At 37.4% G+C, this 25,460-nt stretch overlaps 1 protein-coding gene across 2 annotated transcripts in view; it reads left to right on the top strand.

Annotated features, from left to right (window-relative positions):
• The window catches only part of LOC126182672 (GPI mannosyltransferase 4), a 46,905-nt gene extending 24,654 nt beyond the window's left edge, over nucleotides 1–22,251 (top strand). For both annotated transcript variants that reach the window (XM_049924870.1, XM_049924871.1), the window contains exons 2-4: nucleotides 15,677–16,077; nucleotides 16,158–16,696; nucleotides 21,038–22,251. In XM_049924870.1, the coding sequence (XP_049780827.1) occupies nucleotides 15,677–16,077; nucleotides 16,158–16,696; nucleotides 21,038–21,932 (1,835 nt within the window). In that variant the 3' untranslated portion in view covers nucleotides 21,933–22,251. The remainder of the gene's footprint in view (nucleotides 1–15,676; nucleotides 16,078–16,157; nucleotides 16,697–21,037) is intronic.
• The last annotated feature ends 3,209 nt before the right edge of the window (nucleotides 22,252–25,460 follow it).

Here is a 25,460-nt window from a genome sequence, read left to right as displayed (position 1 = left end):
CAGTACCTACTGCAACCTACATCCTTCTGAATCTGCTTAGTGTATTCATCTCTTGGTCTCCCACTACGATTTTTACCCTCCACGCTGCCCTCCAATGCTAACTTTGTGATCCCTTGATGCTTCAGGACATGTCCTACCAACCGATCCCTTCTTCTAGTCAAGTTGTGCCAGGCATATAAATTAAAGGGAAAAAAAACAAAAAACAAAAAAAACTTAAACATTAGTGTCATGCAGTATTTTGTGTAATGTAATATCTTGTACAGACATCTTTTATTAACCTGACACGTTCCACATCATTATGAAGTGTCATATTCATGATCTATGGAACAAGTATTAATCTAATCTAATCTAATCTAATCTGTAGTTCACAGTTTCTAAATTTCTATCACAGTTACAAAAACATGTACAAAGGGCACTTCTTGCTGCAAAAGATCGTTCAGTGAAAAAATAGTGTATGAGGTGGAAAATAAAATAAAAGGAAAGTAGTATCGGTTGTCATGACATGTGAACTGGAAGAGATGGACACAAGCATAGTAACTTGCAAATCAAAGATGCCGAAGTTAATAAATGACTATTTCTCTTTTATTGTGGAGAAGTTGCAACAAAATCTTTCTATAACATGTGTAGCATCCACAGTGAATTACACTGCAAGCACAATGATGTTCAACAATAGAACTCAGTATCAGCAAGACAATACAGAAATGAAAAAAAAAATACGAAATCAGCAGGCATAGATGAGGTTCCAGTCCCTATTCTCCGCTCATAGGAGGAGGAGACTGTGTAACTCACGTATCCTTAGGCTTGTTCAAGGCTTTTGATACTGTTGACCATAAAATACTATTGAACAAACTAGAAGCATTAGGAGTAAGAGGAATAGCAAATGAGTGTTTCCAGTCTTAATTGGAAAACAGGGTGCAAAAGGTAGAGATAGTTCATCAGCTGGTGATAAATGTTCACTAAAACAGACAAGAAATAAACATAGACGTATCTCAGGGCAGTGTATGGGGACCAATTCTCTTCATATGCCTATAACTTTCCAGACAGTACAAGACATGGAGAAAAGTTGTCTTTCCTGACAATAGTAACAATGTAATAACTGATAAAACACCAGAACTGCTCATAGAGAAGGCAAATGGAACCCTTAAAGGTGTATACAGGTGGGTTGTATGTAATAAATTAGCACTGAACACAAAGAAAACAAACAGCATACACTTCATCACAAAGATGGAAATCAGCTCTGCTGGATTGGGCATAGATGATACAATTTGTGTAATGGACACCAAGCATTTAGGAATGAACATTGGTTGTCAGTTAAACTGGAATGAACATTCAAGAATACTGCCAAACAGAATGTGATAAACACATTGTGGTCTTGGGATTTTAGTGGCAATTTGTAACACCCAATGCCATGTGATGACATACTATTCCTGCATACACTCAGTTCTTAGCTGTGGGATTCTTTTCTGGGGCTCAAAGGCACAAAGTATGGACATAGTTTTCAATCTGCAGAAAAAGACTGTACAAATAACAACTAAAAGTAATAGTCAGACTCATTGTACACAACTATATTAAAGAAAACCAAGTTCCTTACTGCATCAAGTACCTACATTTATCAACCTGTTGTGTATATTAGAGAAAAAATGTAAATATTTTACGAATACAGAATTGTGAAACAAGATCTAGTTTGGACTTGCATTTATCAAACAAAAAACTCAAGACAGGATTCTCCACCACAAAATAAAAATATAAAATAAATTGCCAAAGGAGGTGAAAAAGATTACTAAAATACACATTTAAAAATGCAGATACAAAATCCTTCATATGTGTTGCACACAACAAAATTAAAGATGGTTTAGAGGATTCAGAGTAGGGATTAACTGAAGGTATAGACAAGAAATTGTCACAACCAAAGCGAGGATGAGATGTAGAACAAGATAAAGACTGATATTTGCTGAAAACAGAGCAATGATTTACCAAAGAGTTGTGTATACGAAAACATATAACAACAAATAATGACTACAATGGTAATAAGGTAGACAAAATGTATACTACCAAATTTCATAACAAAAGCAGCCCTACAGATTAAAAAAATAACATTAACAAGAGAAGCAAAACCAGAAAAAATGGAATACATTGCTTTACCTTATTATGGTATCATATCAGACAGAATAGCTGATGATTTTCATAAACTAATGTATGAATTGGGTTTTGGATAATCAACAAAGTAGGGATAATAATCAGTTTCACAACCCAAAAACAAAAACCATTTACACAATCAGTGACATAAAATGAAACGCGGTGAATGTGAAAATTTGTATGTGGGGCAAACAATAAATGTTTCTCCACCAAATTCAGCATGTACACAGACATAAGTGAGAACTGTAAGTTTTCATTTAGTGCACATCTAGGAAAAAATAATCATAACACCAACAGCATCGAGAAATCTTTAAAGGTACTACACAGGGTAGAGATGGACATTCTGGAAGAAACTGAAATATATAGCACCTTCAGAGAACAGCCACAGTACGTATTCAATGAACAAACAGATCCCAGAAATAAAAATTTCTCAACTGTTTTAGACATTTACTCTGATGTATTAATCCTGTGTATTGTGTTGTAATCTCTGCCTGACATAAACTTGTATATTAAAATCTTGGAAGTACAGTGCACAAATGTCATTAAACTACAAAACTGGTTGTACCTTCTGTTAACCCTGGTGTAATTTTTTCTCATTATGTTCTATTATGTTGTGTAGTTGCTTGAAAGTCACTTAATGGCAAAATTGCAATCATAAAATAAAATTCCAATAGTTGAAAGCAAGATGAAATCCATTAAAAGGTTTATAGAAGCTAGGGACCCATACTACAAGAAAATAATTTAAACTTCAATGTGTCTAGAAGATGTGCAATGATGTGATGTGTTGTGTGTAAGAAAGAGGAGAATTCAGATCATTGGGTGACATGTTATTTGAAGAAATACATTAAGGAGTTCATCAATGTATTTGATTTGCGTTATGTTCTTGTAGTTTATAAGAAATGCATGTACCAAACATAGCGAGTCTCCACATTTCTATGGGATGACTAAGCTTGTGCAAGTATGCATTAGGTCCTGTGACTGATGTCAGAGGGAAAATCTAGCTACAGGTCTAGCCAACAACAGATGCTGAGCATTAGGCTCAATGATGTACTTGAAGCAGTGTGAGTCAGCTTATTTGTGCCATTACCAAACTTGAGAACCATATTTTGTTACATTCTATTAGTACTAGATGTATTTTCAGAATTCAGGGTACTATTGTACCCACTTGAGCAGGCAGTGTGTGCCATAGTTTATGCAAGAATGGTAAAACACTATTTCCCAAATTGTAGAGAGCCAAAAAGAGTACTTACAGATAATAATCACAGATAATGAGCCTAAGTTTATGTTGATACATTAGAAAAATGTAAAAGACAGTCATGGCTAATATCCATTTGTCACACCATCCTGCCAGTAACTCAGTGGAATTATGTACAAGAGGAATTGGGAGTATCTGCAGAATATACTGCATTGCTACACACAACACCCAAGGGAACTTTGTGGAAGCAGATGTGCTGAAAAATATGGTTCATATGATGTGTGCACTGCAGCATTTGTAACAGGTAGCAACAGGAAACCCTCTCTTAACATTCCTCCCTTTTTATTTGACACCTCATATTTTGCTCAGTGGTAGCTCCAGTCAAACTTTCATTATTTTGCAGGAACTCAACCAACAACACATCATAACAGCTCAAAAGATGAGTGCCATGACCTCCCTTGCAGATGGAGTGTGAAGTTTCAAGTATTTACTTTGCCTGTGTTGAAATTTACAGCCAGTTTGGTATCAATGAACTCAATTTTAATTCGTCATCTTTAATGGCTTGCATGCTGATCTAGGTGACATAGTGGTAAGATATTATATTTATATTAGGGAGGACAGTGGTTCAAATCCCCCTCTGGCTATCCAGATTTAGGTTTTCTGTGATTTGGGGTGAATGCGAGGATGGATCCTTGTAAAGCACACAGCTGATTTCTTCAGTATACTTCCTCAAGCCAAGTTTGTGCTCTGTCTCTAATGACTTCATTGTTGAAAGGATGTTAATCCCTTATATTCCTTCCTTTCTTTGAACTGCTTACAGACATCAGTTCAGTTCAGTCCAGTTCAGGCAGTACAGTATTAAACTTTTTCAAGAAAGTCTGAAACCTCACTAGGATTTGGTGAATGTGCTTGTGGTATTTCCTCAATACATTAACTGTAGTTCTTACCCCGTAATTGATAGTTGATTATTTCTGTTTCATCCTTTTTCTCCATGGTATCATCATTGTTATTGGAGTTAATCATTGTTAACATCAGTAATGTTAGAACTCCTTATGGCTATGTTTTAATTCAGCTAAAACTTTCTATTGCATTATATAAAGAATCTCATATCCCCAATGTGACCACAATCTCAAGAAGCTTCTTCCTTGACATCCCATCTCTGTGAAGGTAGTGGATGACAGTTCTGTTAGCAATTCGTTCTATTTTGTTGGCTATGTCTAAACCCAGTGCTTCATTTTTTTACTGACAAGAGACTAACTTGAGTTTGCTACAGATTTGCATACACACAGAGAATTATTGCTTATACAAGTGCTTCACAAAAATCTACTTTCTGGCCAATATTTGTTCTTAGGGTCTAGATGCTAGTGGTTAATCACATGATCAGCCTGTTATAGGACATATGCATAACACAGTATATGATCAGATTTCATAGCATAAGCTCACTAGTTAGTACATCTGTCACGAAAGCCCACTACTACCAGTTTCCAAACTTTACTGCTCGTGAGTACACCATTCAAATGGAACAATTTCCAGAGCATAGAGGTCTGCGCATAGTGGCAATGGTAATAGCAAATATACACAATACTTAATTTAAGGTATTTCATTAACAGCAAAATAATGGACTGTTGAGACTTACTGGCAGATTAAAACTGTACCCAGAACCAGGACTCTACCCTGGAACCCTGCCTTTCATGAGCATTGCTTCAAAGTATCCTTTCTTCCAGGAGTGCCAGTCCCAGTAGGTATCCAGGAGAGCTTCGGTGAAGTTTGGAAAGTGTTAGAGAGCTACTGACAGAATTGAAACTGTGAAGATGGGTTGTGAGTCATACCTGAATATTTGAGATGTTAATCACATTGCCAATGAAATGCAAGATTCTCGGTTCAAGTCAGTCCAGCACATAGTTCTGATCTGCCATAAAGTCACAAAACAGCAGGTACTATGTGAAAGATTCATTTTAGAAGTTACTTTTGGGCTCAATGCTATTAAATCTCTGGTAATTTGTGTTAGTAGTGTTAGATAAAAAGTAAGTGTATACCCTTCATGTCCTCCATAATTCATTTGCGCCATGTTGTCCTTCATGCATAAATCTGTTTTAAAAAAATCTGCTGTCACATTGCAATTGTTTCTCTTGAATAGTATTTTATACCAGTGTCATCATAGTTTTTTTTTTTTTTTTTTTTTTTTTTTTTTTTTTTTTCAAGTAATCTACTTACATCCACATTTGCTGAACAGGAAAGTACTCTGAGGACATTACCTTCAGAAACACTCAGTACTTTGTTTGTCACTTTGACCCAAACATGTTTCATTGCTGTTGCACCAGTATCAGTGTTCCTTTTAAATTTTTTAAAGTGACTGGTAGGTGTAATAAAAAAAACTACATACAGATGTAATTATGGTCTTAATCTCCTAACATCATATTATATGGAATCTCCACATTTGATATTGTTATTGATGTCTGTTTTGATTAGTACAGATGCACTATCTCATATAACATATCATTACTTTAATGGACTTGTGGTGAAATTCTGCTTTAGTATCTCATTCCTCTTTCTGTTTTGCAGTTTGCACCATCCTGATGAAGCCTGACATAAGCTGTATTATTGTCATGTACATTCTTCAGTACACTGCCATCTATCAAATTAATGTCCTTATTCTTATAGAACCGTATATATTTTGTTGACCATGAGTTGAAACCTTCCTCAAAATGTATGAATACCAAGCAAAGTTCTATTCTGTAATTTCATATCTGACTTGCAAATAGACCATTATGCTAGAGCTTATCCCATTGCTTGATTAAAATCCAATATATTTTCTGTGCAGTTGTTTATTTTAGTGAATCTCTTGTAATTTTTAGAAGGGTTCAGTGTGTGTGTGTGTGTGTGTGTGTGTGTGTGTGTGTGTGTGTGTGTGTGTGTGGTTTTTTTTCCCATCACCTTTCTTGTGAAGTACAACAGTAACAATATTATTTCAGTTTTGAAGCATTGTGTTCCTCTGCAGACATTCTGTTCATGATTTTGCAAAATCCTTTGTTTTATTTTTCCTCCATTTGTATCAAATGATGTTAGTTCTTACTTTGTACTTGGACTTGGTGTATATACATGATGTAGCTTACTCCTGAAATTTTATTATTTTCGTCTGTTTTTGTGAGTCATATCTTGAACTCTAAAATCATTTAAAGAAATCTTCAAATGATTGTACTGTTTTATATCTCTTGCTTTGCACTGTCTGCCATATTAATTGATGAAACGTAGTATCTACCTGATGTGACTTTCTCAATTCTTTTCTTGCGTTTTCAGTTGTCCCTCTTACCCAATTTCTATGTTATCTTGTCAAAGCCTCTTGAAAATATTGCAGAATAGTTTATTTAGATCAGCATATTTTATTCTGTTGCTATTATTGTTTGTTCCCTTATCCATTATGGTGGGGGAACACCACAGCTGTTCTCATAAATTACACTGTACGAAATAGTGCAATCAGCCACAAGTTTTCTTGAAATGATTTTGTTATGTCATTACTAGTTTTGAGCCTGAGCCCATTGTCAGATGATGGAGCAGACTTCTTTTTAAGTTTTGTGTTGACTTCTTTGCAAGTTTTACATTTGTGACTTTCTGTAAAGCTCTCCTTTACATATTGGAGGACCGAGGTTTGATTTTCTTTTGCAGTCCATACTGATCAATGAACTGAACTAAGTGAACTAAAAATAAGTTGGTGGATGTATCAAGCTCTAGCTGATAATTTTTGGCTGTGAGTTTAGGGTGCATCATACAATTTTATGTATACAATAAATGTACAGAAAAAAAACAGGATTACATTTTATAGGCACATATGAGGTTGTTATGTATTTTCTGTTACAATGCAATAGCTAATATTTATTTTGTTATTTAATACTTACTCATACTGTATATACATTTCTCTGTACAATACACTTTTAAACAATTTTTAAATAAATTAATTCCTTCACTTTCTTGGTTGATTTTGGTAACACTTAAAATCTTTTCCCTGCTTCATCTGGAGCTCTCATTTTCAATTTGAGATTACTCTACCTTCTGTAGTAATTATCCTTTCTTCTTGTTGCATGGTCATGTACATCTTTATTTAGGAGGTGTTTATCACTTACTCTCAATGCCATAGTGTTCTAATATTATGAAAAGCAAAGTTGCTACTCACCATGTAGTGAAGATGATGAAGTGTGGTTTCAGTTATATGCAGTGAGTACACTGTCATAATATTATGATTTACAAAACTTGTGTACAAGTTTCTGTGGCTGGTATTTTGGCTACATATCTCACTGCTCTTTTCTAAATTTTAAATACTCTTTTTTAAGTAGCTATTCTGTGCACTTCCCTGTATATGAATTGAATAAGACAGTTGTGGGAACACAGTCCATAGTACATTGTCCTGTGAATTTTGTCATCCACAACTTTTGCCTTGTGCGCATGGGGAAAATCTGTGTATTTGTGTTTGTACACAGTACACCTATGTACTCCTCCCACAACAAATGGTTATCTATAATAGTTACTAGAAATTTTATGTTGCATACTTCTTTAATTGCCTTACTATTTAATTTAAGAATATAATGAAAAGGATAGTTGCTACCACCATATAACGGATAAGCTGAGTCACAGCAAGGCACAAGAAGTTGGCCTTGAGGCTACATTGAGGCCAGGAGGGTTACAGGAATGTAGGATATATTGCAAGGTGAGTTCCCACCTGTGCAGCTCAGAAGAGCCTTGTTGGTGGGAAGTATTCAGATGGCATGGACTGTGAAGCAGTCATTAAAATGAAGGACATCATGTTGGGCAGCGTGCTCAGCAACAGGGTGTTACAGTTGTTTCTTGGCAACAGCTTGTAGATGGTCATTTATCTGAACAGACAGCTTGTTGGTTGTCTTGCCCATGTAGAAAGCAGCACAGTGGTTGCAGCTTAGTTTGTAGATCACATGACTGGTTTTACAGATAACATTGCCTTTGATAGGATAGGTGATGTTTGAGACCAACTGGAGTAGGTGGTGGTGGGAGGATGTATGGGACAGGTCTTCCATCTAGGCTATTACAGGGACATGAGCCATGAGGCAAGGGGTTGGGAGCAGGGGTTGTGTAGGGATGGATGAGAATATTGTGTAGGTTTGGTGAGCGGCAAAATACCACTGTGGGAGGGACGGGAAGGACATTGGTTAGGACATTTCTCATTTCTGGCAAGAGGTTGTTGAAGCCCTGGCAAAGAATGTAATTCAGTTGCTCCAGTCCTGGGTGGTACTCAGTCATGAGGGGAATGCTCCTCTGTGGGTGGACGGTGGGGTTTTGGGAAGTGTTGGGTGACTGGAAAGATAAGGCACGGGAGATTTGTTCTTGTACAAGGTTGGAAGGGTAATTATGATCTGTAAAGGCCTCAGTGCAACCCTTGCTATATTTTGACAATGCAGCATCTTATGTCCCACTTTACACCTGCCGATATCATAAATTCATATTGATCACTCTCCCTGTGTCCTACCAAGCCCTCCCCATACCCCAGTCCTTCCCCTCTCTATTTCAGTTCACACCTATTAATTTCACATAATCTAGTCACTTATGTCATCCCCTCTTTTGACACTTATCCACCTATAGACCTGCCACCTACATTACAAATATTTTTATTTTTCATTTGATCTGTTATGACTTTGGACCAATTTCTGTTGGTTTTTCACATTCACTATCGGCCTACTCCCTCAGATTTCCTCTTGTTTCTCCTTATTTCATGTGTTTCTTCCTTTTCATAATTTTTCCCCTTGTGTTTCTGTGTATTTCTGCAAATTTTTTTGGGCACAATTCTGTGTTATTTACACATCTTTACGCGTTTTTTCCACCTTACGTCTTCCACGTGCGTAAGTACAGAAAAGTTTCTGTCCCTTAGCCAGAACTCAGTCCCACATACTGTTCCTGTGTTGTTGCTTGGTGCATGGAATCTGCCCAAGTGGCCTTACCGTCAAATTGTCCATCGCGGGCTGCCATCCTTCCTTCCACAATAACCTCCATCTGTTCTGATTCTGCCAGTCCTTAGCCCTCACCATTACAGTCTTACATAACCATATCAAATCAGGCCCAAACCTCCTTGAAATACCTTCTCTCAATTCATAAAATGCCCCTGTTAGGCAATCTCAAATTCCTGGATCTCATAACACACATTGAAACTCTTGCTTTCCCGGAACTAGAGCAACATGCACAATGCCACCTCAAAAAATTCTCCAAACCTGTCCACTTCCTCCTGCTGCCTGGGTGTACCACTGTCCACCATCTCTATTACAACCCCCAAACCTGCCCCATGTCCCCTCATAACTGACAAACCGTGTCTCGCAGACCTACTATATTTACCTCATCCTCCAAAACTCCCACCCACCACCACACAGAATCCAGTATCTTAACAGACTCAAAACGCAGTCGTGGACCTTTCCTCCCAAAGCCTTAGCCCTGGGGAGTATCAGTCCTCTCCAAAAGCCTCACCTTTTGCCCCCCTCCCCAACCACCCCTAAGGTTCAACCATGTAGGACTTGTTACAGACCTTCTTTCCTTCTCCCGGTCCCTACAGTGGAAACAGTTTTTCGCCACCAGCCCTATCAATCAGACTCAACCAGAGACAAATGTGGAACCCTGCCTGACTCAGTTCATTCCTCCATCCAACCATGATCCACTCCCACTGCCCCCAAATCACCCACTGTTAACTTTCCAGAATTTCTTAACCTCAAATCTTGCCTCACCGTCATCCCCGAAATCTCTCAACATGCAAACTAACATTATATCCACTGAAAATCTACAATCCAACACCTAAAAACTGATCTTGATCTTATAAACCTACCTTCTGACAAATGCCCCAATACTATGGTTTTGATCCCGCAGGATTACCTGGCAGAAGGACACTGCCAGCTGTCAGATTCATCCACCTACAAACCCTGCCACAGTGGCCCCATTCCAGACATCTAGCAGGATATCCAGTCTCTCCTAAAATCCTTAGGGCCATTCCAGGACCTATCTCAAAAGTCCATCTCTCTCCCTGCCCCTACTATTCCCCGCACTCCTATCTTATACATGCTTGCTAAAGTCCATAAATCCAACCAGCCAGAATGCCTCATTGTGGGCTGTTATTCTGCTCCCACTGAGGAAATATTTGCTCTTGTAGACCAACACCTTCAGCCTATTACCCACAACCTACATTCCTACATAAAAGATATCAACCATCTCCTCTACTGCTTCTCCATAGTTCCTGTTACTTTACCACACAGTGCGCTGCTTGGCACTGTTGATGCCATCTCCCTTTATACTAACATCCGTAATGCCCTCGGTGTTACTGCTATTGAGCATTATCTCTCCCAATGACCAACAGATTCCAAACCAACCACTTCTGTCCTAGTTGCCACGACCAACTATATCCTCATCCATAATTACTTCTCCTTCAAAGACATTCCTTTAAAAAAATAAAAAATAAATTTTAAAAATCCAGGTTACGGCTGTGGGCACCTACATGGCACCATCCTATGCCAACTTAATCATGGTCCATCTAGAGAAATCCTTTCTAAACACTCATAATCCCAAACCTTTCTCCTGGTTCAAATTCACTGATGAATCTTCATGATCTGGATCAAGAGTGAGGACACCCTATCCACATTCCTCCAAAAACTCAACATCTTCTCCCCCATTCTCTTCATCTGGACCAACTCAACCCATCGAGGTTTTTCTTGATGGTGACCTCCACCTCAAAGATGGCTATATTAGTTGCTCTGTCCATGTCAAAGCTACCAACTGCCAGCAATACCTCCACTCAAACTGCTGCCACCCATTCCATACCAAGAAGTTCCCTCCGTACAGCCTAGCCACCCGTGGCCTTCGCATCTCAAGCGACAAGCTGTCCCTCTGGAAATATACTGAGGCTGTCACTGAGGCCTCTACAGATCGTAATTGCCCTCCCAAACTTGTTCATAAATAGATCTCCCATGACTTATCTTTCCAGTCACCCAACACTTCCAAAAACCCCATCATCCGGCCACACAGGAGCATTCCCCTTGTGACTCAGTATCACCCAGGAATGGAGCAACTGAATTGCATTCTCTGCCAGGTTTTTGACTACCTCTTGCTGTGCCCAAAAATGAGACAGCCTTCATTTTAATGACTGCTTCACAGCCTGTACCACCTGGAATCTTGCCACCAACAACAGCTTTTCTGAATTGCGCAGGTGGGAACTTTCCCTGCAATATATCCTATGCTCCCGTAACGCTCCTGGCCTCAACCTGCATTACTCATTGTCCTTACCTGTCTAGCACCTTCTCTGTTCCCATTCCAGCACTACAGAGCCCTCATTCCACCAATGCACCCAATATTTTTCTTCTCTCATTTTCTACTAGCTGCCCCTCCCCCCTCTCTCTCTCCCACACCTTCCGTCTAACCTCCCGAGTGCACCTAGCTGCCCCACTCTCCACCTCATCCCTGCATGCTACCAGCAGCACTTCGCTGTCCCCCACCCCTGTCCTGCTATCCTTCCCCTTCCCTGCCCCAGCCTCCTCCTTACTCCCACCCAGTTGCCTCTCTCATTATGCCGTGCTGCTCGCAGTCTGGCTCCAGCTGCCAGAATCTGTGATCCTGTGTGTGTGTGTGTGTGTGTGTGTGTGTGTGTGTGTGTGTACTGTCTATTTTTGACAAAGGCCTTGTTGGCTGAAAGCTAACTTTCCGACAGTCTTTTTGTTGTGCCTTTCTGGCAACTCAGCATCTCTGGTATATGGTGTGTAGCAAGTATCCTTTCCATTAATTTGTTACATGCCATCCTAGATTTTCCATTGTTTGCTTTCACTATTTAATTTAATATTTACATTATACATTTCACACTGGTTTGGAACATTATAGGCATTGTTTTAGACTGATTTATAAAAAGGTTTTTTTGTAATAGGTATTTGTTTCCAGTTTCACTATTTAGGAGTGCTTCTTTTTCAAGCTTGTCCTTTGTATCAGCTGCACATATAATTGTAATTTTCGTCTTTTAGGTGAATAAGTTCCATAGTCATTACTCCACAGTTTTTGAACAGCAGCAACTTTCCCAAACTTCTAGTATTGCTTAATAACCTGCCTCCACAGTTCAAAGATACGTCCACCATCTTGATTTTAGACTCATGCAACTGATTGAGATTCACAGCTAGATCAATGTTTCTATTTCCATCTGTTGAGGAACATAGAATTCCTTTTTCTTATAAATTTAAACTTGTAGGTACCAAAATGAATATGATGATTTAAAGTGTTTTGACACAAATAGCATTACTACTGCTTATATCCTCCTTCCTTTTCACAATAAAAAATAATTAAGATTTGTTTTGGACTTTTGAAAGTTTATCATTTTGTTGTGTTGCCCCTCTATTGCTTGTCTTTGTAAATTAAATATTGATTCGTAATCTGCCAAACTGTTCCTCCAGGATGCAAGAGAAGCACCCTGCTAGTAGATCAGTATCTCGTTACTAGTGTGGTTCAGTGAATTAGTGGTTAAGTGCTGTGCTATGGATTCAAAGGTCTCAGGTTCTATTCCCAGTCACTTAACAATTCTTTCATCCTTTGGCAATGGTTGTTAATGTGACAAATGACACATTGCACCATGGTTCAGAAGCCACATTAAACTGTATGTTCTCATATATGAGGTGTGATCCAGAATCAACAGATTTTTTTTTATTTTTTTTGAAGAATCCTTATTTATTCATCAACAGTAACTTTGTTCACTTCAAAGTAATCCTCCTCAGATATAATAACTGTACCAGTGCATTTTCTGATCTTGGAAGCACTTCCGGAACTCACTTTCCATTATGGTGTTCAGCTCCTTCAGTGATTCTATTTTTATGTCATCACTGGTGGCAAAACGACGTCCTCTCATGGTTCTCTTTGGCATTGGGAATAGATAGAAGTTACTGGGAGCCATGCCTGGTGAATACAGTGGTTGAGGGAACACAGCAATTTTGTTTTCTGCCAAAAAATCTTGCATGAACGTTGACGTGTGACCTGGAACATTATCATGAAGCAATTTCCACAAGGAGTTTTGCCGTAATTCTGGTGATTTTCTTCAGATTGCTTCATGCAAATGATGCGTAATTTCCAGATAGTATTCGTTATTGATCATATGATCATAAGGCAGGAACTCAAGATGCACTATCCTATAGTAGTCAAAGAAAACAGTGAGAAGAAGTTACACATATGGTCGAATTTGTAATCCCCCCCACCCAGGCTCAGCTCTTAAGGCAGGTTCCATTGGGATTATTGGGCCTCAGTTTGGATTCATATATATACAGCCATGTTTTGTCACTTGCTATAATGTTCTTTAGAAGTTATGGATCATTGTCAACTTAATTTGGCAGTTCCTGATCAATATCTATGTGGCATCATTTTTGGTTGAACTTCAACAATTTTGGAACAAACTTCACTGCTACCCATTTCACCCCCAAAACATCAAGAAATTGCTTGGCATGATCCAAAGAAATGCCAACATCATCATCAACCTCTCTGACGGTGATTCGGCAATTTTCTAGAACCATTTTCCTTACGTCTTCCACATTGTTATCAGTACTTGATGAGCTAAGGCAGTCCTCTTGAACATCCCTCAACTCTCTTTGAAATGTTTACACAACTCGTAAAGTCTTCTCTTATTTATAGTAGATTGACCAGGAGTGATAGTCAACATTTTGAATGGGGTGGCTGCACTTTATTCAATTTTTCAAGCAAAATTTAATGCAGATTCTTTGATCCATCTTTTTTGAAAGTAAAAATTCACTGAGAACTTGAAAACATGTATAACCTGTACAACTGTCAATAATAAACTAAATATTCAGAAAAGCTGAAAAATCAAACATAAATCAGGAACATGTGTACCAACAAGATAAAAAAAAGAAAATTGGATGTATAAAACCCATGAAATTTAAAAAAAGTCCTGTTACTTTTTTATCATACCTCGTAACTGTCTAGCTAAGTCAGTTCAAAGGTTTGAGGAAGGCAAGGACATAGCACCTCCAACAGTGCCACCAGCTTTCTGGTTGAGCTTTACCTACCTCATTGCTTTATATTGACATCTTATTCAGAGGTGACAAGTCATGGGATAGTGATATGCAGGTATACAAATGGCAGTAGTTTTGTGTACACAAGGTATAAAAGGGTAGTGTATTGATGGAGCTTTCATTTGTACTCAGGTGATTCATGTGAAAAGGTTTTCAATGTGCTTATGGCTGTACGACAGGAATTAACAGACTTTGAATGCAGAATGGTAGTTGCAGCTAGATGCATGGGACATTCCATTTTGGAAATCATTAGGGAATTCAGTATTCTGAGAGATGTGACAAGAGAGTGCCGAGAATACCAAATTTCGGTCATTATCTCTCACCATGGACAAAGCAGTGGCCAACAGCCTTCAACTAATAACCGAGAGCAGCAGCGTTTGCATAAAATTGTCAGTGGTGACAGCCAAGCAACACTGCGTGAAATAACAGCAGAAATCAATATGGGACATATGACAGACATATCCATTAGGACAGTGCAGAGAAATTTGGCATTAATGGTCTATGGCAGCAGATAACCAACACAAGAGCCTTTACTAACAGCATGACATCATCTGCCATGCCTCTCTTGGGCTCATGACCATATTGGTTGGACCCTAGACAACTGCAAAACCATGAACTGGTCAAATTAGTCCCAATTTCAGATGGTAAGAGCTGATCGTAGGCTTCAGGTGTGGTGCAGATCTCACAAAATCGTGGACCCAAGTTGTCAACAGGGCACTGTGCTAGCTGGTGGTAGCCCCACAATGGTGTAGGCTGAGATTATATGGAATGAATTGGGTCATCTGGTTCAAGTGAACCAGTCATTGGCTGGATATGGTTATGTTCCGCTACTTGGAGATCATTTGCAATCATCCCAAACAACGATGTCATGTCGCCAGGCACAGTTGTTCGCTATTGGTGTGATGAACATTCTGGACAATTTGAGTGAGTGATGTGGCCACCCAGATTGCCTAATGTGAATTCCATCAAATATTTACGGGACTTAATCGAAGGGTCAGTTCATACTCAAAATCCTGCACTGGCAACACTTCCACAATTGTGGAGTGCTATAGAAGCAGTAAGGCTCAATATTTCCTCAGGGGACTCGCAACAATTTGTTGAAGCCATGAGTTGCTGCCCTACGGTGGGCAAAAGGAGGTCAACATGATATTAGGAGGTATCCCATGGCTTTTGTCACCTCATTGTATTTCATTGTTCTTAGTTATATAGTAGGACCTTCTAAGAGTATCTTTTGTGTTGTCCAGCTAAAACTGATAAAATTTTGACCTAAATTACATGATTGTTTTCTTTCCTCTTTCAGGTGATGTTTTTAATACTGATGTTTCTAGGCCTTGGGAGTTTAATACAACATTCCCAATTAGAAGTGTTGTGCTGCCATATGTTTGTGTAGGACTGCCATTAAAATTCTTGAAGTTTGTTGCACCTTTTGCAAAGTATTGGACTGGTACTGAAGTGCAGACTCCATATACATTGTTAGTTCTACCTCGTTTAACTTGTTGTGCCTTGTCATTTATTACTGATTATTGTTTATATCACATCTGCAAATGTTATGGTCAAAATTATAGAGTGAGACTCATTGTACATGCAAGTTCTTTTGTTATCCTAGTCTTTGGAACAAGAACGTTCTCGAATATGATGGAAATGGTTTTGATGTCTGTTCTTTTATGTTTAGTTGTTGACTGTATGTCATTTTCAGAGCAGGTAAGGGACACAATGATTGTTCATTATTTATTTTAGTCTACCTGTAATTAAATTTTATTAATAACAAGTATTGTCTTCAGGTCATTCATCGTGATGAATATCTCAGAGAAAAATACAACAAGGCTGATTCACCAGTAACCAGGACAAAACTCTATAAATTGATAAACTCCTTACCAAGTCATTCTTTTAGTTGTTGTTTTGCTGTTGCGACAGTGGTTGTTATAGGAGTATTTAATCGACCAACATTTATTGCATTTGCCATTGCGCCTGTTTTCTTTTGGCTTCATAGAGGTCTTGGATCAAAAAGTGTTGGTTTTGTACAATTTCATCTCCGTATGCTTGTCTTTATTTTATCTTGCATACCCGGGATTATTTTTTACATAATAATTGATTCATATTACTATGGATATTTGACAAATAGTGAAATTCAGGAATTTAAAGTTAGTTTGAATAATTTTGTTGTAACTCCTTTGAATTTCTTACGATATAATACAGTTTTTACAAACTTATCCAAACATGGATTACACCCCCGATATCTTCATGTGTTGGTCAATGTTCCACTGCTGTATAATGTTTTGGGGGTCATCGGAATGATCACAGTCATAAAAATGATATACAAGTAAGTAAAAACTGTTATTTGATTTATCCTTACTTATATCTCACTTACAGAATATTGTTTTTAGAACAGAAATGTATATTGTAAGGAAACAACCATTACTGAACAGAAATTTTTAATTATAGGGGAAAGATATGTGGCCATTTTGAAAGCAATATTGTTATGGAAAAGGAATTTTGACTGAGCACAATAAACTCACCCTCTGTTTTTTTCTTTTCCTTTCTTTTCTTTTTTTCTTTTCCTTTCTTTTCTTTTTTTACGAGTTGTAAGCTGCTCAAACTATAGGCACATGATAGTGTCTCAGGCTCATCTGCGGAAGAATTGGCTACGAGACAGAAGAGACCACAAAGGAAGCACGAATCAGATCTGTGACAACATTATCTCTAGATTCTTTGGTCTGCACTACACACTGGAGTTTTGTAGAGCTGCCCTGGATAGATCAGTGCCCACACGCCAAAGGTGGTCCGTGAATGGCAAGAAGGGCATTTAGAAAACTTATAGAAGGGTTTCTCAATAAAAAAAAAAGAACCGTCTTCTCAGGGACATATTAAAGCTGATAAGATATCAAATATGGAGATAAAAAATATTAAAATACTAGTTATTTACTGCTGAAGCGCTTGCATCATAGTCCTAGAGCACCCCATTTATTGATTACTTTGTTAATCCATGAAACAATTCACATTTTATGGATCTTGTCATTCCAACATTGAAAAATTAGCAGCTTAAAATTCATTTCTTACTCAGTAATCGACAATGAATTTTCTTTTATTCTAGTTCTGTTTGTTTTTAGTCTTAACTAATTATCATTTCTAGATATCTTTTAATACAGGACTTCTTACATTAGACAATCTGTTTTAATCCAGGTATACTCCACTGCCATAACAAAACTGTTATTTTGTAAATAATCTTTTAGTTTTGTTTTGAAACAGCAGATAGTATATACGTCTTTGTATATTATGGTAATTTATTTTATAATTTGATGGTATTGTGCAAGTCTGCTAACTTTTAACTTTATTATTTTCTGTCCAGATGAAAATTATAGCTACTTCTAGTTTCATAATAATGTACTAAACAATTTTTAACCTAGTATGCAGTATTTTTTTATATATCTAACACTGAAAGGACAGTTAAGATTTCCACCATTTTAAGTTTTCTTTCCAATAAAGCAGTTACTCAAACAAGAGGAACTATCTGCCAGACCATCCTGGATCACTCATCAGATCAAACAAACAGACCAATGCTTTTGAGTGTGTCACTAGAAAGACAGGCATTATCAGTACAGTGCAGACAACAATATGCAGATTTGCAATTTTCTGAATCTATATATATATATATATATATATATATATATATATAAAATAGAGGGAAACGTTCCACGTGGGAAAAATATATTTAAATTATATATTGCCTCTGTACTTCCGTCCCGACTGACATCTCTGCCCAAACTCTTTGCCTTTACAAATGTCTGCTTGTGTCTGTGTATATGCGGATGGATATGTGTGTGTGTGCGAGTGTATACCTGTCCTTTTTTCCCCCTAAGGTAAGTCTTTCCGCTCCCGGGATTGGAATGACTCCTTACCCTCTCCCTTAAAACCCATATCCTTTTGTCTTTCCTTCTCCTTCCCTCTTTCCTGACGAGGCAACCGTTGGTTGCGAAAGCTAGATTTTTGTGTGTATGTTTGTGTTTGTTTGTGTGTCTATCGACATGCCATCGCTTTCATCTTTCTTTTTATATATATATTTAAGATGATGAGACTTACCAAACAAAAGCGCTGGCAGGTCGATAGACACACAAACAAACACAAACATACACACAAAATCTAGCTTTCGCAACCAACGGTATATATATATATATATATATATATATATATATATATATATATATACCTAAAAACAAAGATGATGTGACTTACCAAATGAAAGTGCTGGCAGGTCGACAGACACACAAACGAACACAAACATACACACAAAATTCAAGCTTTCGCAACAAAATGTTGCCTCATCAGGAAAGAGGGAAGGAGAGGGAAAGACAAAAGGATGTGGGTTTTAAGGGAGAGGGTAAGGAGTCATTCCAGTCCCGGGAGCGGAAAGACTTACCTTAGGGGGAAAAAAGGACGGGTATACACTCGCACACACACACATATCCATCCACACATATACAGACACAAGCAGACATATTTAAAGACCATATATATATATATATATATATATATATATATATATATATATATATATATATATATATATATATATATATGGGAAGTGTTTTATTTTATTTTTTTAAATATTAAATCACATGTTTGTGTTGGTGGCACTGTCAAAAACAGTATTGTATCGTTTCATAGTATAAACACACATTGTATGTCAAAATGCTAATGTTTTACCAAGGAAAAGTGACAAGTAGATTGGTGAATCTCTCAAAAAGTAAAGTATGATGCCAAAATGAAGTGTTTTTAAGAAACATGGGTTTCATGCTAATAGATTTTTGAATAAAGGGAAACATTGTGTCTGACATGTGGCATGTGAAGCCGCAGGCAATCAAATACAGGCAACTCATCAGTATCTAGAGAAACACTCGTTATTGCTTCAAAGATTAAAATAAAACGTTGTGATACACTGTTTTCTCAAGGTAGGCTAGGTTATATTCTGATAGATTTACACATCCTAGCAAGGGTGTTGGGTGAATGTGTGTGTTGTAAAAAATGTGGAGGGCCAGTTACTTTACATAAAGACAGGTATCAAATGGACTAGCCAGGAAACTTATCATTAATTGTGCTAGTTGTATTTTGGAATTCTGGTACATGTAAAGATAAAGTAAATTTTAGGTGGTTTTATAGTCTGAGAGCTGTTGGCAAAGGACACACTGCAGCAGAAACAATGTGTGCCGTGATGAGTATGCCATGCACACCTTGTAAAACGGACAAGTATGCAGGATTTATTGGACCTGCTGTGGAATCTGTTGCATGTGAGTCAATGATGGGTGCTGCAAACAAAGCTGTTGAAATAAATGATCGTATGACTGACATACCAGTAGCTTTTGATAGCACTTGGCAGAAGTGCAGCTACAGTTCTAACAATTCTGTTGCTACAATGACTAGTGTGGATACTGGAAAGCTAATAGATTTCCAGACTTTAACCAAACATTGTTATAAGTGTAAACCAGGGAATGAAGAAGGGCATATCTGTGACAGAAATTATGAAGGAACAAGTGGTGATATGGAGGCCTCTGCAGCTATTGAAATTTTTAGTGTGTTACATTAAGTTCTTTGGTGATGGAGACTCAGAAGCATACAACAGTGAGTAGCCACTCAGCCTTACAGTGAGAAGATTATCACAAAACTGGAATGTGTTGGTCATGTCCAGAAGAGGATGGGCACCAGGTTGCATGGTCAGACTCAAAATCCCAATGAGTCATTCAATAATCTTATATGGGCTTGCTTACCAAAAAACGTTTTTGTTGGAATGAAGACACTAAAGTGGGAGGGGGAGGGGGGCAGTGATGCTGTTATTGCTTTTAATGATGATAACATTGGTGGTGTGAAAGTGCTACAGCATATGGGAATTAATCCTGGAGCAAACTGCATCAGAAAACTTGAATGGATGGACAAGGTTCACATTGATAAAGCAGAGTATGCAGCACAGTTGGCTGCTAAGGAGTCCAGAAAGAAGAAAAATCTTGGGAAAAGATCATGAGGATGATATACAGTATGGTGCCGGGTGCTTCTGAGTGACTAAAAATAAAAAATTAAAAATATTTTAAGTGAGTTACAGTCTTTTAAAACTTTAGAAGCCGTTCCTGAAAATTTACATTTTCTGTTGCATTCTTCTTTAAATCTTCAAGTAGAGTATTCCAATTTTGAGGGAGTAATAACGTACATATCTTGAGTCTACTGAACTACAAGAAGAACATAATGTTATGTATAATTAAAATTATTTAGTATAATGTACAAAGAAATACACCAAATTTTAACTGTGTAATTAAAAAATTGTATTTCCAAAAGCAGTGGCTGATATGCAGTTATTGTTGTTCAGTAGACTCAGAACATACAGTTTAATGTCCTGTAAAAGTTTCATGTCAATGGCTACAGTAGTTCCTGAAATACAGGGAAGCCAAGTCACTCAATTTAATATTGTTGGGATAGGGCGTTTCAACTCCCGTTAACTCTAACGGAAAATTTCTGTAACCTAATTTCATTGCATTGCAATTTATGTTGCAAAGGAACACGATTTTTGACTGCACTGCAGTAAACTCAGAAGTGTGCCAATGTTTTAAACATTATAGATGAATCTATCTTTTGTTCCAAATGATGTACATTGTTTGTTTGTTTCTTTTTTTTGTTTCAGGGCTCTAATTCTCAAGCAGTGGACTGATTTACCAAGAATACAAAGTGTTGTCAGTCTTATGACAGCCTCTTTCATCACACCAGTAGCTGCATTATCGGTTTTCCCCCATCAGGAACCAAGGTTTCTAATACCCGTTACACTTCCTGTAGTGTTTCTACACTCACAATGTATATATCAAACTTCTGGTACAGTGCAGCCGTATCATCATGTGCAGAGAAAACCAACTGGTGCTAATTCGAAAATGAATTTTTTGCTATCATTATGGTGCTTCAGTAACTTAATATTGACTGTATTTTTTGGTTTTCTTCACCAGGGTGGAATTTTTCCATTGTTAAAACATTTCTCAGCAGAACTACAGTCTAAACCACAATTCACTTCAATTCATCTTGTAACTAGTCACATGTATTCTTTGCCAATATCTCTGTTGCAGTTGCATAATCCCCACCATACATATTATAACAGGACTGTTGGCTTAAAGTACCGCAAAGCGAAACAGTTTTTTTCCTATGAGATGGGGTCCGTCCCTTTAGAGGAAGTGTACTTAAAAATTAATGAACTGCTAGAAGAATGTGAGAGACGATTTCATTTTAAAAAGCTTGATTATCGTTTATATTTGGCTATGCCGGCTACCCTCAGTGAAGAATTCTACTCACTCACATACAACAAAAGCTCACCATTGTCATTTATTATTGAAGATGTTTTTTATCCACATCTTTCAACAGAAGCATTACCAGATGTTTTCTCTTTGACAGAGTGTTCATATGACGATGAACTAATAGGATTTTGTTATAGTGAACGCTTTTATACATCTCCTGTTAAGTACATATTAAAATTTTTGCAACAATTTGGGCTTATTCTAGTAAGAATTGACAAAATGAAACACTTAGCATATTAAAGACTTGGAGAGAGGGTGTGTAATAATGTGAATAATTCATTTAACTTTCATTTCTGTGATATTTTGTAGACAAATATGAGTTCCTATTTTATATTTTTTGAGTGAATGAGCTGTATATATTTGTAGGCCTGTGAATTGTATAATATGTACATTTGCACCGAGTACATAAAGAATGGATGAAATTAGGAAGTTTGTGCTTTATTTGCCTCCACATGTTTCATAATAAAGCATTGAAGCATAATTATCAGAAACTTGTTATTGCTTCATTCCAAATGTGAGTGTGAGATCTTTTATTGTAAATAAACTCAATTACAAAGTCTCATAGCTGTTTTAATGCTGGATGACGGTGGAGATTCAGTTGTTTAGAACATCATGAAAGAAAGTAAACGCTTTTTATTTCCTTATCCACTCAGCTATATTTATTGTTTCCCAGTTTAAAAGTTACTGACTCCTAAGCAACAATTTTGGGGGGGGGGGGGGGGGGGGGGGGTAGGGATCAGTCAGTTGAAGTGTATTCGATATGTTGATACATGGGTGGATCAACAGTTTCCTCACACACTCTATCAGATAGTTTATGTAGCAGCCATACATTGATTGGTTCATGTGTGTGCCTGGAGGTGACACGCTGTGGCATTGAAATCAGTAACATTTGAACTGGAACAATTTTACAGGGGCCCATGTGTGTGCCAGAAGGTGACACATTGTGGCATTGAAATCAGTAACATTTGAACTGGGACAATTTTCACAGCCGAGAAGATGAATAAATAATAATAAATTAATAAAAAAGTTTATTTTCTTCCATCTAGGAAAAAATTGAAGTCATTTTATATGCTGTATACATTGCACTTCTAAACTCCTTGAGCCACAGATTATAGATTGTGAAATTCCAATTTTTTTTCTATTTTGGCTCATAAATCTATTACTTTGCCTTAAAAGCATTTTATTTATGGTTTAGTGTCACTTTGCTAGACTGTGTATTTTTATATCTTTTCTTATAAAAATTGTTACAGCTTGTCATATTCTATTTTATACGTAAATGCGTATATCTTTCAAGAAAATAAGAAATAGAAACATTTTCTGAGGAAAAAACAAGCCTTATTTTACGAAAGGTTTACAAAATTCTTTGCTTTCAGAAAGTAACAAATAGTGTGAAATAAAACTGAACTTTTTTTTTTTTCTTCATCGAAGTTATTCCCTGGTGTCTTAACAAATATTCTATCATGTTGTCCTTTCTTCGTTTCAGTGTTCCACATATATTCCTTTCCTCAGTGATTCTGCAGAGAAGCACCTCATTCCTCACCTAGTTTCCAACATTCTTCTGTAGCACCAAATCTCAAATGCTTCAATTCTCTCATGTTCCGGATTTCGTACAGCCAATCTTTTACTACCATAAAATGCAGTGCTCCAAATGTACATTCTTAGAAATTTCTTCCTTAGATTAAGGCCTATGTTCTAGTGGAGTTCTCTTGGCAAGGAATGCCCTTTTGGCCCGTGCTTTTTATATCCTCCCTGCTTCATCCGTCATTGGTTATTTTGCTGCCTTTATAGCAGAAGTCCTTAACTTCATCTACTTTGTGATCCCCAGTTATAATTTATACTCCATGTTCTGTACTTATTAGACTGTTAATTCCATTCAACAGATCCTGTAATTCTTCTTCGCTTTCACTGAGATTAGCAATGTCATAAGTGAATCTTATTATTGGTATCCATTCACCTTGAATTTTAATCCCACTCTTGAAGGTAAAACACTTCACCCCTCTCTTACATCCTTTTTAATCAGAGCACTTCATTCTCAGTTTTCCTGTCTTATTGTTCCCTCTTGGTTTCTTGTACATATTGTATATTACCTGTCTTTCCCTATAGCTTGCCCCTATTTTTCTTAGAATGTTAAACATCTTGCACCATTTTACATTTACAGACATTTTTTTCCAGGTCAACAGGTGCTATGAATGTGTCTTGATTTTTCTTCAGTCTTGCTTCCATTATCAACAATACCTGTTTCTCTGTGCCTTTACCTTTCCTAAAGCTAAACTGATTGTCATCTAAAAGATCCTCAGTCTTTTTATTCTCTTTATATTATTCTTGTCAGCTACATGGATGTGTGAGCTGTTAAGCTGCTTGTACAATAATTCCCACATTTGTCGGCTCTTGCAATCTACAAAATTGTGTGGATGACATTTTTCCAGAAGTCTAGTGGTAGATTGCCATCTGATACATTCTTCACACCAACATGAATAGTCATTTTGCCTACACTGGTGACCAAACAACCAGTTCCTAAAATAGACCTATCTAAATCACTTTGAACTTTTCTGAACACTTTTTGATTTCCCTTTGTCTTCACATCATCAAAATTGCTCTTGGTGTAATCAGCAGTATAACAAACAACATTTCTTCACATTTGTTATTTTCCACACATGGCAAAAGATACAGAGCCAAAATTACTGCAGTTTCATCTGAAACTTCGCCAGCCAGGATGGCCGAGGAGTTCTAGGCACTACAGTCTGGAACCGCGCGACCCCTATGGTCGCAGGTTCGAATCCTGCCTCGGGCTTGGATGTGTGTGATGTCCTTAGGTCAGTTAGGTTTGAGTAGTTCTAAGTTCTAGAGGACTGATGACCTTAGAAGTTAAGTCCCATAGTGTTCAGAGCCATTTTTATCCATCTGACACTTCATTGAAATTTAAATGTTTAACTTTAATTCCCTCCTCTAAACTGCTCCAGCCATGATCAGCCTCCAGCATACCAGGAAGCATTCTGGATATGTTTAGAAGTACCTTCGAAAACAGTGGTCTTCAAAAAGTGATTGTTAAGCAGTAAAGTTAAGCAGTGAAATGTATTAGAGCTTGAAAAATTCCTAGATCTTACGGGTCACTGCATTCATCATTCCATGACATATGAGCTCAACAGCACCACAAAATTCAACACGGTTCACAATTTTCGAGAGTGTGTAACAATTTTTGCAAATATAATAATTGTGTCTTTCAATTGACTACCTATAAGCATGGGCGTACCCAGCGAGGGGCAGGGGGGGGGGGGGCAAGATATTCGCAGTTTTTCACTAGTTTACTGTTCTATTTAATAAGAAATGCTGCATGTTTCCTCGGATTGTACAAGTGCATTCTTGTATTTAAAATGTTTATTAAAAGCAGTTTTTAACTGATTTACTGTTTTATTTAATAAGAAGTGCTGTGTGTTGTCTCGTATCCTTGTTTCCTGAGACTAGTATGACCTGCCCCCCCCCCCCCCCCCCTACTTCAAGTCCTGGGTACACCCTTGCCTATAAGCTCTGCACAGTTGTTGTCTAATATTGTGCTTCCTAAAAGATTGTGCTCCATCTGTGCAGTCATATACGATTTAGAATGCTCATGTTTCTTTGTATTCTGTGATAAATGTCCAAGATCATCAATGCCTCTTAGCATCCAAATCATTTCATGCTCAGAAATTTCTTTTGCAAACAACAAACATGGAAAACAGTACAATTTGTAATTTCACTACCATATAGCCAATCTACTTTCCTATAAATGTCCAG

This window comes from Schistocerca cancellata, chromosome 1 (assembly GCF_023864275.1).
Source record: "Schistocerca cancellata isolate TAMUIC-IGC-003103 chromosome 1, iqSchCanc2.1, whole genome shotgun sequence".
Classification (NCBI taxonomy): domain Eukaryota; kingdom Metazoa; phylum Arthropoda; class Insecta; order Orthoptera; family Acrididae; genus Schistocerca; species Schistocerca cancellata.
The sequence above is the reverse complement of the archived record's forward strand: the minus strand, read 5'-3'. Positions and strand labels throughout refer to the sequence as shown.